Here is a 14,915-nt window from a genome sequence, read left to right on the forward strand (position 1 = left end):
CTAAATCAGTTCACATTGTTATCTCTAATTAAAATAAAGAAATGTTTTACTAAGAGTTTGTGGAAAATTTTGACTATTGAAACAAGAACATATTGTCTTTTCCTTTCCTTTTGTCTTATATTCATTTTTTGGCAATTAACTATAAATTAATTTTAGTTTGATCAATGATTACTATCTACGGTGTGCCTTGGCACTGTGGAGCAGCATGATGCAGAATGAAGAGAAATCTCAGTTCTCAAGAAGTGTACAGTCTGATTGAGCAGGCATCCCTAACAGCGATGAAACGTTTAGACAATGATTAGGTAGAAGCAGAGCTTTACAGACTGCTAGTTCAGTGGGACTAAAAAGAACATGGTGATCGGGATTCTAGTCAGAAGGGGGTTTGAATAAATTCCAGTTCAGATGTATATTTTCACATAGAAGCTATGAAATTGTTTTAAAGGAGAGGATATTTTATAGGGAAATAATGTTACATGGGGGCATTTGTTTTAGGTTTAATTCTGGTTTGTATGCTACGTTCTTTTTCTAATTTTCTAGGTTTTATTCCTTTCCTTTGTCCAGGTTTCTTACACTTCAGAGTGTCAGGTGTTCCATGTCAGTTCTTTGAAATTATATGGGGTTGTATGCTTTCTGTGATACTAATTGCTTAGTTCTTTAGGAAAGAATAGCGTTTGACATACATATACAGATTGTACTCCTTTTACAGAGTCATCATGTTTTTGAAATGTACACTTGTGAGATACTTAAAATTATGTTTTTTCTTTGGCTTTCTTAATAAATTTGGATATTTGTTTCACTGTCATTTTGAGAGAGACCGAGACAGAGAGAGACACACACAGAGAGAGAAAGAATGCATGTTTGCCCTTTACAGGTGGAAAAAAAAAAACAAAACAAAAAACTAGGCATGAAGAGACTAAGTTGCTGAGGGTTAGTAATGGAATTGCAGCTAAAAATCTGAGTATCTTTACCTTCTTATTAATCAATTAGGTACTATATGGAGAACCTCAGCATGGTGTTATATGTCATTGACATTTATGCTTTATTTTGAAAGTACTCAATCATTGCAGTCTATTTTAGTTTCTAGCTTGACTCTATTTCTGATTAAAAAAATCATAACAGTTTTTGTAATCTTCAAATATTTTGTCTTGAATGATATCACCTGCATTTATTTGCTCATATTACTACAGACTGCAGAATTCCTAGGGAGGCAATGTTGCCATGTCCTCACTTGGGCCTTATTTCCTCCCTTCCCTTAGCTTACAGTATTTGAAGCTGGTATTTCAAATGTCTGTGGACTTTTAGGGAAAGAGATTGCCAGGAAGTTCAGACCTCCTCTTCCATTTCATGTCTCACTTTCATTTCATATTTCCATTGGATGCACGGAGGCTGCCTGTTGATAGGCTAGTTGGTAACCTTCCCTTCCACACGTGTGAGTTTTAACCAAGTCTGTGTGACAGCACCACTGTCCAGGGTGCTAAATGGATTCATGTGTTGTAGATAAACTCCTTTGGGAATGTAGCTCCCACTGTTAGGACCCCGGATTTCTTACTGCACTCATAGTAGCTGATTGCAGGCTGACTCAGTGATGGCTATGTCACTGACCTTTTTTTCTCAGTGTATTTTATGAGTTAGTACAGAAGAGGGATTTTTCCTTTCCAAACATTTTTGATTATGCAGGTTTGATATTTATGAGTTTGCCTTCTCTTTTAAGTTTATTGGAATTTATATTTAAACAGTCAACTATTTTCTTGAGTTTTAGATTTGTTCTATTTTTTTTAGCTTGAAATTACTAATAGGGAATAATTTTATAGTTAATTTTACAAATACAACATGTAAGTTAAACTCTAAAAGATATCTGAGCAGAGCTCTTTTTACAAATAAAAAATATGCCCCACAATAAAATAATCTAGAATGTCTCTATTTGAAAAATATACTGTTCTTTGATCTCTGACAAAAACAAGCAATGGGGAAAGGATTCCCTAGTTAATAAATGGTGCTGGGAAAACTGGCCAGCCATATACTGAAAGCTGGATCCCTTCTTTACACCTTATACAAAAATTAACCCAAGATGGATTAAAGACTTAAACATAAGACTTAAAACCATGAAAACCCTAGAATAAAAGCTAGGCAGTACCATTCAGGACATAGGCCTGGGCAAAACTTCATGATTAAGACACCAAAAGCAATGGCAACAAAAACCAAAATGGACAAATGGCATCTGATTAAACTAAAGAGCTTCTGCACAGCAAAAGAAACTATCATCAGAGTGAAAAGGCAACCTACAGAATGGGAGAAAATTTTTGCAATCTATCCATCTGGCAAAGAGCTAATATCCAGATTCTACGAAGAAATTAAACAAATTTACAAGAAAAAAAAACCCATCAAAAAGTGGGCGAAGGATATGAACAGACACTTCTCAAAAGAAAACATTTATGCAGCCAACAGACATATGAAAAAAAGCTCATCATCACTGGTCATTTGAGAAATGCAAATCAAAACCACAGTGAGATACCATCTCACACCAGTTAGGATGGCGATCATTAAAAAGTCAGGAAACAACAGATGCTGGAGAGGTTATGGAGAAATAGGAATGCTTTTACACTGTTGGTGGGAGTGTAAATTAGTTCAACCATTATGGAAGACAGTGTGGCAATTCCTCAAGGATCTAGAGCTAGAAATACCATTTGACCCAGCAATCCCATTACTGGGTATATGCCCAAAGGATTATAAATCATTCTATACAGACACATGCACACGTATGTTTATTGCGGCACTATTCACAATAGCAAAGACTTGGAAGCAATCCAAATGCACATCAAGTATAGACTGTATAAAGAAAATGTGGCACATATACACCATGGAATACTATGCAGCTATAAAAAAGGATGAGTTCATGTCCTTTTCAGGTACATAGATGAAGCTGGAAACCATCATTCACAGCAAACTAACACAAGAACAGAAAACCAAACACTGCATGTTCTCACAAGTGGGATGAACAATGAGAACACATGGAGGGGAACATCATACATCAGGGCTTATTGAGGGGTGGGGGCTAGGGGAGGGATAGCATCAGGAAAAATACCTAATGTAGATGACCGGTTGATGGGTGCAGCAAACCACCATGGCACGTATATACCTAGTAACAAACCTACGCATTCTGTACATGTACCCCAGAACTCTAAGTATAATAAAAAATAAAAAGAAAAAAGAAAAATATACTGTTCTTTAATTGACCAGATAATTTTTGTGTATTTCCTTAGTATTTTTGTGTTATTTTAATTACTGTAAAATGACTTAAAACAGTAGTCCCTTTTTTGTGTATATAAATGTATTTGAGGTTAATTTGAATTAAAAATCAAATGGCTAACTTGTTATGTGTCTATAATAATGTCTTGATTAACTAGTGTGGCAGGGGAGTGGGTATCTGAATTGTAAAAATTTACTAGTTAACTGAAGCTTTATCTGATTGTGCAGTGAAATTGCATAGGATATGGATGCTGACATTGGGTTTAGGGATTTGTTTGTCAGGCTCTTCTTCAAATCTACATAACCTCCATTCTGTATCATTAGAAAGAAAGCATTTTATCATATACAGAAATTTAGGTTCATAATCAGATCATTAATTGTAACAGCAATCCACTTTGAAGGAAGCTTCTTAGAATTACAGAACTAAATTTGGGAACCTTTTCTGGAGCCACTGTTTCTTAGGTGAGTGCTGAGATTTTTTTTGCAGAGTTGATGTCTTCTGTTCAGGGCTCCAAAGTTGATTGTGACCCAGAAGTTGTTGAGGTGTTCTTCCCTTATTATCTGTTGTGAGACAGATTTTAGAATGTTATTAAATATTCTAAATGTAAAATGTATATATCTGTGATATGTATGTATGATAGGTTTAGGTAGTCACTTTTTTTTCTTTTGTTGAATATTAGCGTTTTTTTCAACCTTCTTGACATGCAAGCAATTGAGGATAAAATCTGAATGTTCAAACTGGCTAGTTTTCTTCCCTAGTTGTTAGTGTTAATGGTTGGCTATTTCCTAATTTCCTATGAACTTTTCTGGTTTCTGTTGGTTTGTTTCCTTGGTCAGAATTGTAGCAGGTAGATGTGACTGTTAAGACAAATGATCATTTATTTCCATGCAGGTGGAATTTTAACAGCTACAATTACTATAATTATGATTTTTTTTTTTTTTCTTAAAGGAAGAATTCAGGGAACTTCGAGAACAGCCAAGTGACCCTCAAGCTGAACAAGAGCTTATTAATAGTATTGAACAAGTATATTTTTCTGCGGATTCGTTTGATGTTGTTAAATATGAGCTGGAGGTAAACAGAATTTCATTAAAACATAACTAAGGCGTATTTTGTTCAGTGATTGGATTTGTGAGATTTGGATGCTTTTTTGAGGCATTTATATATTTTTGATACCAGAATAGGTCTGTGATTACCACATTGTGATTAAATCAACAGTCAGCATTGTTTGGTGATGAAATTATTATTTTTTAAATGTAACTTTAAATACAGCCGTTCAGGGAAACATTTCTGTATTTTTGATTTTCAATTGTTAGCTTTTAATGTGTTAGTATGCTGTTTCTATCCTATTTTATATTGTCTATGTTTAGAGAAGCTCAAACTTTTAATTACGAAATATGTATTTACATAATTGTTTAGTTATGATAAAAATTCTTATACTATAGTGTTTATAATACTGACATTTTAAATTTATAGAACTTTAACAAAAGCCAGAATAATGAAATTTAGTTTTAGATACAACCAAATGCCGTATGCATATATACTTTATATGCATTATTCACAGTCAGTCCCCAACTCAGTTTGAAGTTTCATCAATCAGTTGACTGAGAGTGTTTCCCTGTATACACAATGGTATGCATTTTTTGGTTAGTTTCCCATACTGTCCTCTGAAAGCTGATGTGATCCATATTGTAGTCCAACAACGGTCACACAGTAGTATTTATGGTTTGTAATATTCCAGAGGAGAACTCTGTTTTGAGTTCTGTCATAAACAAATGAGATATATCTGTGGATGGTAGAGTTGGGGTTAGGTTAGTTACTTTCTCACATTCTCCTGACATAGGCTGTGGCAGCAGTGTCTGTCGGCCTAGGGTCCGGAATCCCCAGTGGTAGTGGGGTTTCTCAGAAGGCAGAGCAGCAGCAGTGGAGGTAACAAGGCTGAATGAGGGATGGAACCAGAGGACTGTGTACTAAAGATGTATAGGTTTTTGTGGTTGGAGCCTAGGAGGGAGTTTGGGAGAACAGGCAGCATGGAGGGCAGTGGGATGTGACACTGTTTTGTATGCACAGTTTGTAGTTCACTAGTCAGAAGGGTCCAGGTAAATGAAACCAAATTAAACAATTTATTTTTTCCTTTTCATTCATGAATTTTTTTTCTGCAGAAGCTTCCACCTGTTCTCAATTTGCAAGAATTAGAGGCGTATAGAGACAAATTGAAACAACAGCAAGCTGCGGTAAGTAAAAAAAAAACATTTCTTTCTGACAAGACTTTAGATGAAACACAACAGAGAGGTATAATGTTGGCAGATTTATGGTTTAAACTAATAATTAACATAGAAACAAATCTTGTTATTTAATATAACTGATTCAAATGATGCATTTATATTAAAAATTTAATGCATATGGTTTTCCTTATGTTCCTTGATAGATTTGCTTCTAGAGCTTGGAATTTTCTCTCTGGAATCCTAAATGTGATCAAAGAACTTTGAACTTTGTTTTAGATTAGTAAGTACCTTTAGGCTCCTTGTCATACACGTATGATTTCCCTACCCATAGTTTTGTAACTGAGTATTCCTTTTTGGTTTTTGAGACAGGGTCTTGCTCTGTTGCCCAGGCTAGAGTGCGGTTGCACGATCATGGCTCACTGCAGCCTCTCCCTCCTGGACTCAAATAATCCTCCCACCTCAGCCTTCTGAGTAGTTGGGATTACAGGCATGTGCCACTAGTCTGGCTGTTTTTTTAATGTTTTGTAGAGATGACATCTCACTATGTTGCCCAGGGTAGTCTCGAACTTGGGCTTAAGTGATTTTCCTGTCTCAGCCTCCCAAAGCACTGGGATTACAGCTGCCAGCCACTATGCCTGGCCCTGTAATGGAGTATTGTCTTGGAATAAATGTCCCCCTGAGATTCAGAAAGTCTGAGTTGTAGTCACTATTTATTTATGATGTTGAGTAAATCATTTAACCTCAGTGACTCCCTTTTATTTATCAGTAAAGTGATAGGTTACTTTACTAAGTAGCCTAATAAAGAAAATGCAAGAATTTTCTTTAATGCTGTAAAATTCTCTGATTCTATAATTTCTTCATGTTAGGCTAAACCTACTTTATGAAATTTAAACTCTACTGTAGGTATTAATTAATGGTAACATGTGGTCTTTTAATTTTTTTCAACAAAAGGACCAGTAGTAATAAATGTATCCGTTTGAATTTAAGATAATGATTTTTAATAATACAACTGGCAAACAAAGGAAGGTATACTTTTCTGTTACACTCAGAAGTCGCAGTGGGTGCTAGGGTCTGCTTGGAAGTGGCAGTGTTGTTGTAGGGCAGTCTTGGGCAGGAGAAGGGATGTGAGCTCTAGAGCAGTGGTTGCCAATTCTTTTGGCACCAGGGACCAGTTTTGTGGAAGACAATTTTTCCATGGACTGGCAGGGGTGGGGTGGGGATGGTTTCAAAATAATTCAAGTGCATTTCATTTATTGTGTATTTTATTTCTATTATTACATCATAATGTATAATGAAATAATTATACAACTCAGCATAATGTAGAATCAGTGGAATCCCTGAGCTTGTTTTCCTGCAATTAGACGGTCCCATCTGATGGGAGACAGTGACAGATCATCAGGCGTTAGAGTCTCAAAAGGAGCACACAACCTAGATTCCTCGCATGTGCAGTTTACAGTAGGGATGGAGTTAGTGCTCTTATGAGAATCTAATGGCACCGCTGATCTGATGGGAGGTGGAGCTCAGGCTGTAATGCAGGTGATGGGGAGCGGCTGTAAATACAGATGAAGCTTCGCTTGCTCACTTGCCACTCACTTCATGCTATGTAGCCTGGTTCCTCACAGGCCACGAACCAGTACTCTCTATTACTAGACAATCCTGTGGAACCTTTGGAATTCTTAAAATGATGTTTAAGATAACATTGATATTTCTTCATTAATTGAAGTCTAAAACCCCTTTACAATTTGATTTTCTTAACCTTAATGGAATCCCTCTTTCTAGACAAAAACAATGAGTGTATCTAAAAATTAATTTACATAATTTCAAAGATGCTTGAAGCAGATTAAGAAAATGTGAAAGGATTAATGCAGTAGTGTAGTAGGTGTGCAATATTTTGTTCTCAGTTGGCCTGGGGAAGGGGAGCCAGTTGTGTTTCTGGAGCAAACATTCCCTAAATACTTTCTGTATGTCCTGCTTCATGCTACATGTGCTATCTCTGTTAGTGAAGTTGGCAGGGACCCTGAAATGGTGGAATTAGAGCTTCATGTTCAAAATCGTTATACTTCTAACCTGCATACATTAGTATTATTCATGGAACAATGCACACAACCTTAGATATCTTCATAGCGTTCCAAAAAACATGTTTTCAACTTTTCAGAAGTGGAGAACCAAACTACTTGCTTGTCTTCTTAGGCAGCATAAAGGATCTAAAGGATACGAGCAAGTTCTTTTTCCCAGATATTGTCTCCATAAATTCATTTGATTAAAAATCTGCTTAACAATTTCATCTTTTTCAATCAAATCCTATTCCCTTAAAGATGGTTACACTTTTTGGTTAATGTTAGGTAAATCAGATAATGATACTCATATTATTAACAATAATAATGACCATTTATTGAGTTTCTGTTAAGGACCAGGACCTGTGCTATGTGCTTTATTATATTACCTCTTTTACTAATTTCATAACCCGGGGAAATCTGTATGGCCATAGTATGCCAATATCTGCTCTGGAAGTTATTGGGGAGATCTATGGAATATTCTTTTAAAAATTCAAATATGAAATATCCTAGAAGGCATGAAGCTTGTTCTTTTGCTTCCTTTGTTTGATTACATCTTCTTATAGGTATCTAAAAAAGTGGCAGATTTAATCCTTGAAAAACAGCCTGCTTACGTAAAGGTAGGATAATATTTGTTATTTTTTGTAGTAGAATTTTTAAATGTTTGAGTGATTTACACTTGAAACTGTCAAAATATTGTATTTTTTGTCAATAATTCTGTAGCAACATATTGACTGTGTTTGTGTGTGTGTGTGTATGTATGTATGTATGTATGTACATTTTTCTCTTTCATTTGGGGTAATTTGCCAGACAGAAGAAGCGAAGAGTTTTTATATATGATTCTAAAGTGATCTCTTGGGTTTTTCAAACTTTAGAAGAGCCAGTGAAAATTGCTCCCATTAACATTTAAACAAATAGATTCACCAATATTGACCCCTCATTGGTGATATAACAATCTGGCTTTAAAATATGATAAAATTGGAACTAACTGAATCTGTGTTTTCATCAGAAAACCAGAGCCTTCAAAATCCATTGAAATGTCTACCAGTGTTCAAATGAAGACTTTCATTGTCAAAGCATCTTAGTAAACAGAAATCATGTTTGTCATATCCTTTGATTACCTTGTGAAGTTCTCTTGGGTAGAAATTTAAACAGACATATCACTGGTATTTGTTTATTCCTGTCTACAACAAGTTGGTCTAGATTTCCTTACAAGCAATACTGACTAAATATTTTGTCATCTGTCTTTGTGAAAATCAGTTACAAGTAGTCGTTTTAAGTAATTTTGTGAAAAATATACTAACAGTTTTCAAGTTCAGGTATTTTTGTTGCTACTTTGTTTTTCAAGCAGATTTTCTTTGAATCTGACTAGAGTTTTTGTTAGAGTACTATATAAATAAGAAAGAAAAATAAAATTCCTCCAACAGTAACCTGTACCTAATCTTTCCATAGGAACTTGAAAGAGTTACCTCATTGCAGACAGGTCTTCAATTAGCTGCTGTTATCTGTACAAATGGCAGAAGGTATTGCTTTTGATGATATTTTGTTCTTTACACTGGATAATATTTCAAGAATAACTATGGAATCCATAATTTATAATTTTTTTTATTATGGCTGTGGTTTCTAGAATATCATTCCATAAGCGAACATGTATTATGATCTAAAGACTACACTAAGAGGGTTTGTGGGAAACATCTCTAAATGTACTTATGGGTTTTAAAAAAATTACTATTTTTGTATTATTTAGACTAGTGCTTCACAAACTGTTTGCCATGAAGGACCTATTTTTTTCTTTCTAAAATTTCCCATCTATTATAGGCTGTGATTTTTTAAAAAATGTAATAAAACAAATTACTAGGCAAATGAAATAAAGAAGGAAAGACATGTAATACAGTCTTAATTTTTAAATTATTTGAGTCACAAAGAATAATTATTCTGTCAGCTTTTGCAGTAAATGTTTTAAGTGCCTATTCTCAGTTTCTGTAATTTTTTGTTACAGACCACTAGCAGGTTGTGAATTGGCACCAGTCTTCTTGTGGTGTTCTGAGTAATGCTGGTTTAGACTGGCCATTGAGTACATTTGTCAAATAGTAGTTTAAATCCTTGGTTTTAAAAGTAATCCATTTCATTGCTTCATTACTTACCTAATTGTTCTGTGTGGATAGTATTCTTATTATAATAAAAAACTTTTAATTATTTATTGTTCACTTTTGCAGACACTTGAATATTGCAAAGGAAGGTTTTACTCAAGCTAGTTTAGGCCTTCTTGCAAATCAAAGGAAACGTCAGTTGCTGATTGGACTTCTGAAATCTCTGAGAACTATAAAAACATTGGTATATATGGGTCATTTTAAAAAAATTAAAACTGAATTTTGTGGTTGAAACAGATTTTACCTTTGATATTTGTTTTTTCAGCAAAGAACAGATGTACGGTTAAGTGAAATGCTGGAGGTAAGTTAACAAGTTTTGGAAATTTAGGGTCCTACTGATACTATATAGAAACATTAAAGCAGGCAAAATTCAGAAGTGCATTTTTCTCAAATTGGTTTATGATATAAAGAATACTTTTAGGCCGGGCGCGGTGGCTCAAGCCTGTAATCCCAGCACTTTGGGAGGCCGAGACGGGTGGATCACGAGGTCAGGAGATCGAGACCATCCTGGCTAACACGGTGAAACCTCGTCTCTACTAAAAAAAAAAAAAAATACAAAAAACTGTAGTCCCAGCTACTCGGGAGGCTGAGGCAGGAGAATGGCGTAAACCCGGGAGGCGGAGCTTGCAGTGAGCTGAGATGTGGCCACTGCACTCCAGCCTGGGTGACAGAGCAAGACTCCGTCTCAAAAAAAAAAAAAAAAAAAGAATACTTTTAGACATGTAAAGATACTTGTTCTGGAGCCTTTTTCTATTGACATGATATATACTTTATTCAGAAAAGCAAATATATTTGGGGAAACATTTGTCTTCTGATAACATTGGAATGTTAACTTGTTTGGTTGTATTACATCCAAATAGCAATAAAAATTAACATCTTTTTCATCTAACATGTAGTAGTAATTTAAGGACTGTGTGATACTTTAGTTTTGTTCAGTATCTTGTATTAATTGCTTTTCTGAGCTAGCCATCTGTTTTTTCTTTGATGTATTGTTAGCATTTTCTGTCTACTTCTGTCATAAGGTTCTCCAAAGCATAATGTAATATGTGTGTTTCCTAACAATACTTGAGCTCCTTGGGTTAGGTACTTTGTCGTTATCAGCATCACCGGTGGTTTGTACTGCATCTGCTGAATTTAGAATTGAGCATAGGGACAAGTTTTTGTGGTTTTCTGTATAATTGCTTTATTACTTCTCAACTATTACTGCTAACTAGGGTTTCAGAAACCCATATGAAAAATTCATTTGGCATTAAATTACTGTTAGGTGATAAAAATACTCTGAGTTTATTAATTATTATATTGTTTTTTTCTAAATTTATTTCTTTAGAACTATTTATTAATTTCTTGGTGGTAAATTGTTGAATATCAATTACAAATAGAATGCATACTATTTTGAAACATTTTGTATAGGCATTACTGAAAGAAGATATGTTAACAGTTAAAGAAAACCTTCCCTGTGAAGCAGCTAATGATTTAATGTAGGATTTATCCATAAGTCGTTGTCTTCAGGGGGCTGTTACTTTTAAGGAATAGAATATTTTAAATATTTCTTCTATGTATATATCTTAGGCCTGGAACTAGTTGCCTCTTATATTTTGTCACTTATCTATCATTAATATTCTAAGAGGAATTAACATTTTTTGATTCTGCAACTTTTGGTTAGAATATGAACAGAGATGTTTTTTTTATCAGGAGCTTTAAGAAAAAATGTTTGTATTCTAATGACTCCTGTTGTTGTTATCTTAAGGAGGAAGATTATCCAGGAGCTATTCAGTTGTGCCTTGAATGTCAAAAAGCTGCCAGTACTTTTAAACATTACAGTTGTATAAGGTAAGGTCGTGTAAAAGGTTTAAAGCAGATTCTCTTGTCAGCTTTTTATGTAGCAGTTGTGTAAAAATGTTAATAAACGTTGAAAATTAGTATAAAGTGCTGTGTTCTAGTTTAACATTCGTATTTATATATGGGCAGTACAATAAAATTATAAATAATAGATTTTAAGGTGTGAAAGAGCAGATAGTTTTCATTCCTGCTTTTTCTTGTCACCTCATTGAAATTCATTTTTCATATTCTTTCCAATCCAACGGATTCTATTTTTATAGAGTTGTAGACAAGAAGAAATTATCTGTTCATATATCCAATGTACCTCTTGGGAATTCTTCCTTAACTTTGCCCAGCTTATAAATATTGAGGATATTATCACAGCTTGTTTTTAAGATCCAGATGGTTCAAGTGTTCAGCTCATCATGATAAAAAGTCTTTTGGAAAATTTAAGTATAATTTCAATGTATATAATAATTGTGTTTGTAATAGTTAAGTGATTATGTATTCTATGTGTTACGTCTTTTGTTTATTATTAAATGTAAAACAGAAAAATAGCCACTGCATATTTTGCTATTATCTCTAACTTTATGAATAGCATTTTGGTTTGCTTAAAATGAGGAATTTGTATTACTTGTGACAGTCTTGGAGAAGCTCTAATCTCTAGGTGTGATTTCCAACATTCCTCTAAAGCCATCACAAATAAATGTACAATCTAAGTAAAATAGTGTGCTTGCCAAACAAATCCAATATCAAATTAAATTCATACCCATCCCAGATTGCATCCCCTTTGTCTCTCCTGTATGGAAATTCTGGCATTCGGTGAGCATGACTCACTGTTGTTGTAGATGTTGATTGCTAGTACCTGAAAACTGAAAGCATTATAGTAGAGCAAAACATTAGTATAGGTTTGAATTAATTAAAAAAAATTATCTCATATTATAAGTGTTTGCTGGTTATAGGCTAAGGGCTAGATATTTTCCTTCCAGAAATGCTGTTTAAGTCTATGGTATTTTTTTTCTTTAAAATGTGCAGATTGAAGTTACCCTTTTTTTTTTTTTTTTTTTAGACAGAGTCTCACTCTGTCACCCAGGCTGGAGTGCAGTGGTGTGATCTTGACTCACTGCAACCTCTGCCTCCTGGGTTTAAGTGATTCTCCTGCCTCAGTCTCCTGAGTAGCTGGGATTACAGATGCCTGCCACGATGCCCAGCTAATTTTTGTATTTTTAGTAGAGATGGGGTTTTGCCATGTCAGCCAGGCTGATCTCTAACTTCACCGTGCCCAGCTTGAAGTTACATATTTTTTATTCGGTTAGGATATAAATTGAGTAGTACCAGTGACACTTTCATTTTGTCCATTTTGAGAGTCATGAACTGTCATTAGAAACCTGATGATGTCATTTACACTTATTAGGTTAAGTAAATAGAGAATTAGTTTTAGTATGTTGAATGTATTTAGAAATTTCTAACAAGCCATTCTGGGTCCTGAAAAAGCAAATCCATTTGAACCAAAGCATCCGTTTATTTCATTTTGTAGTGATAAATCTGTTACATAGTAACAGCTTGTTTATTGGGTGAAAGTAATTCAGGCAGTTTACAGAGTGTTTATGCCAGGTACTTTGCTTTAAAATTGTCGGTATGGTGATAAACCACATACAGTGTAATCAATATAATTCCTGGTTTCATAAAGAACATAATCTGTCAAGAAGGACTTATATTCAAGTAGGCACCCATAGAATTAGGCTGTAGAGAGAAGGAAGTTGTGCATACAGTGGAAGCTTTCGGATGTAACTCTCCTTCCAGGGTCAAGACTGAGGAGGACCTGAAGGAGGAACAGGAAAACTTAAGGTAGGCCAGGATATGAGGGTGTGAATAGGAAACTGTCTACTCCAGAAATGAAATCTTTGTTGCGGAGATACCAAGCAAAATGAAGACTGAAAATATGTATCTATTGGATTTATAGCAACAAAGAGGTCATAGTTGACCTTTGGGGACAGATTTGGTGGGAGCTGGTTGAACTATCAAGTGTAAGGTGAGCAAATTTTGTGACGAGGACAGATACAGAATTAAGAAGGAGAAACCTCAATATTTGAAAATTGGTGGGAGAGAGTGAGAAGCTGAAAATAAAATAGCATAATAATATACTAAGGCTTTGCAGGGATTATGGCAGAGATTGACTTTGAAAAGGTCACTGTCTATTATAATAGGGAAGAATGAGCATGGAATTGGGTGGCAGGAAATTGAGGGAGCAGGTGATGTGTTGAAACTTTTATATAATTAAAAATCTATTTTAGCTATGCTAAAGTAAATGTCTTACATGATGAGTGTTAACTGTAAAAAATGTCTTTGAAAGAAATTCTTATTTGGGCTTTTAAAAATTGATATAAAGTGGCTTCTGAGCACTTTTTAAATTAATGGATATACTGATATGTGGAGGAGGTGTGGCTACAGTTATCAAATGAGGTTAAAAGGTTGAAATGGAAAAGATTTAAATTAATAGTTATTTTAGGTAATACAGTGTATAAGAAGCATGCTATGTTTAGATACGTGAGTCATGCATGTGATAATAAGAAAAATTGGTCTTATTCTCTGAAAATAGGTAAAAATACATCACACACAAACATTCACATATCCCAAGGAATTCTTTGTAATGCGGTTTTACTTTAGATATCTTACGAAAACTTAAAGTAGGGTTTTTAAGTTGGTGATTTAGTGACAGTGTCAGGGTGACTTAGAGAGCAGGGCTATCAGTTGGAGCTGTCTGGTGGTGACAATAGCCCCTCTGCTAGCATCTCTTCTCCACCCCATACCAGCACAATGTCCTTTGCCAGCCACCATTCACCTGCCTAACACCATTCCCTCTTTCCCTTCACCTGTTGTTTAACTATTTTGTTTATATGGGAGAACATAATACGTTTGTTCACTTCTTTCGTAGATGATTTAATGTGTGATGTAAGGATAGAGTTAATTGACATGTGGGTCACGTTGAGTCCACAAAGATAAAAGACATTGTTATTCTAACGTTCTTTTATTTTTGTCTTTATAAATTAGATACACTTCTTTTTTTTTTTTTTCTGTGCGTTTTTGCTCTTTTTTCTCTGGTCTTCCCAGTACAGTGTTGCACCTGTTCTTGAGCTCTCTAGTTGGGCCTACTCATACAGGATTTATCCACACTTTTAAAATGTATTTAATTGACTTGGGGCTTGTGGAACTTAGCCAAAGGCAAGATTTAATCTTTGCTTGGACTTGAATGAATTAGAGTGAATAAGCATTTTGCCTTCTAGTAGTCTTAGGAACACTAATTAACTTCCAACTGAATTTATATATTCTCAATTTTAAAAACATTTTTATCTATTCTAATTCTTGTTGATGACTAGAGAATCATAAATATTTTCCTTTTAGAAATGATTTTTAAGAGGATCAC

At 34.6% G+C, this 14,915-nt stretch overlaps 1 protein-coding gene across 3 annotated transcripts in view; it reads left to right on the forward strand.

The window, feature by feature from the left end:
• VPS50 (VPS50 subunit of EARP/GARPII complex) overlaps positions 1 to 14,915 on the forward strand; it is a 119,895-nt gene that overhangs the window by 16,026 nt on the left and 88,954 nt on the right. Inside the window, exons 3-10 of one of the 3 annotated variants that reach the window (XM_033194767.1) lie at positions 4,196 to 4,318; positions 5,407 to 5,478; positions 8,090 to 8,143; positions 8,976 to 9,046; positions 9,740 to 9,857; positions 9,939 to 9,974; positions 11,421 to 11,503; positions 13,295 to 13,339. In XM_033194767.1, coding sequence (XP_033050658.1) covers positions 4,196 to 4,318; positions 5,407 to 5,478; positions 8,090 to 8,143; positions 8,976 to 9,046; positions 9,740 to 9,857; positions 9,939 to 9,974; positions 11,421 to 11,503; positions 13,295 to 13,339 — 602 coding nt within the window. The remainder of the gene's footprint in view (positions 1 to 4,195; positions 4,319 to 5,406; positions 5,479 to 8,089; positions 8,144 to 8,975; positions 9,047 to 9,739; positions 9,858 to 9,938; positions 9,975 to 11,420; positions 11,504 to 13,294; positions 13,340 to 14,915) is intronic. The other 2 variants (XM_033194768.1, XM_033194769.1) reach the window with 2 other exon arrangements.

The sequence above is a fragment of the Trachypithecus francoisi genome, unplaced genomic scaffold, assembly GCF_009764315.1.
Source record: "Trachypithecus francoisi isolate TF-2019V2 unplaced genomic scaffold, Tfra_2.0 Lachesis_group4, whole genome shotgun sequence".
Taxonomy (NCBI): Eukaryota; Metazoa; Chordata; class Mammalia; order Primates; family Cercopithecidae; genus Trachypithecus; species Trachypithecus francoisi.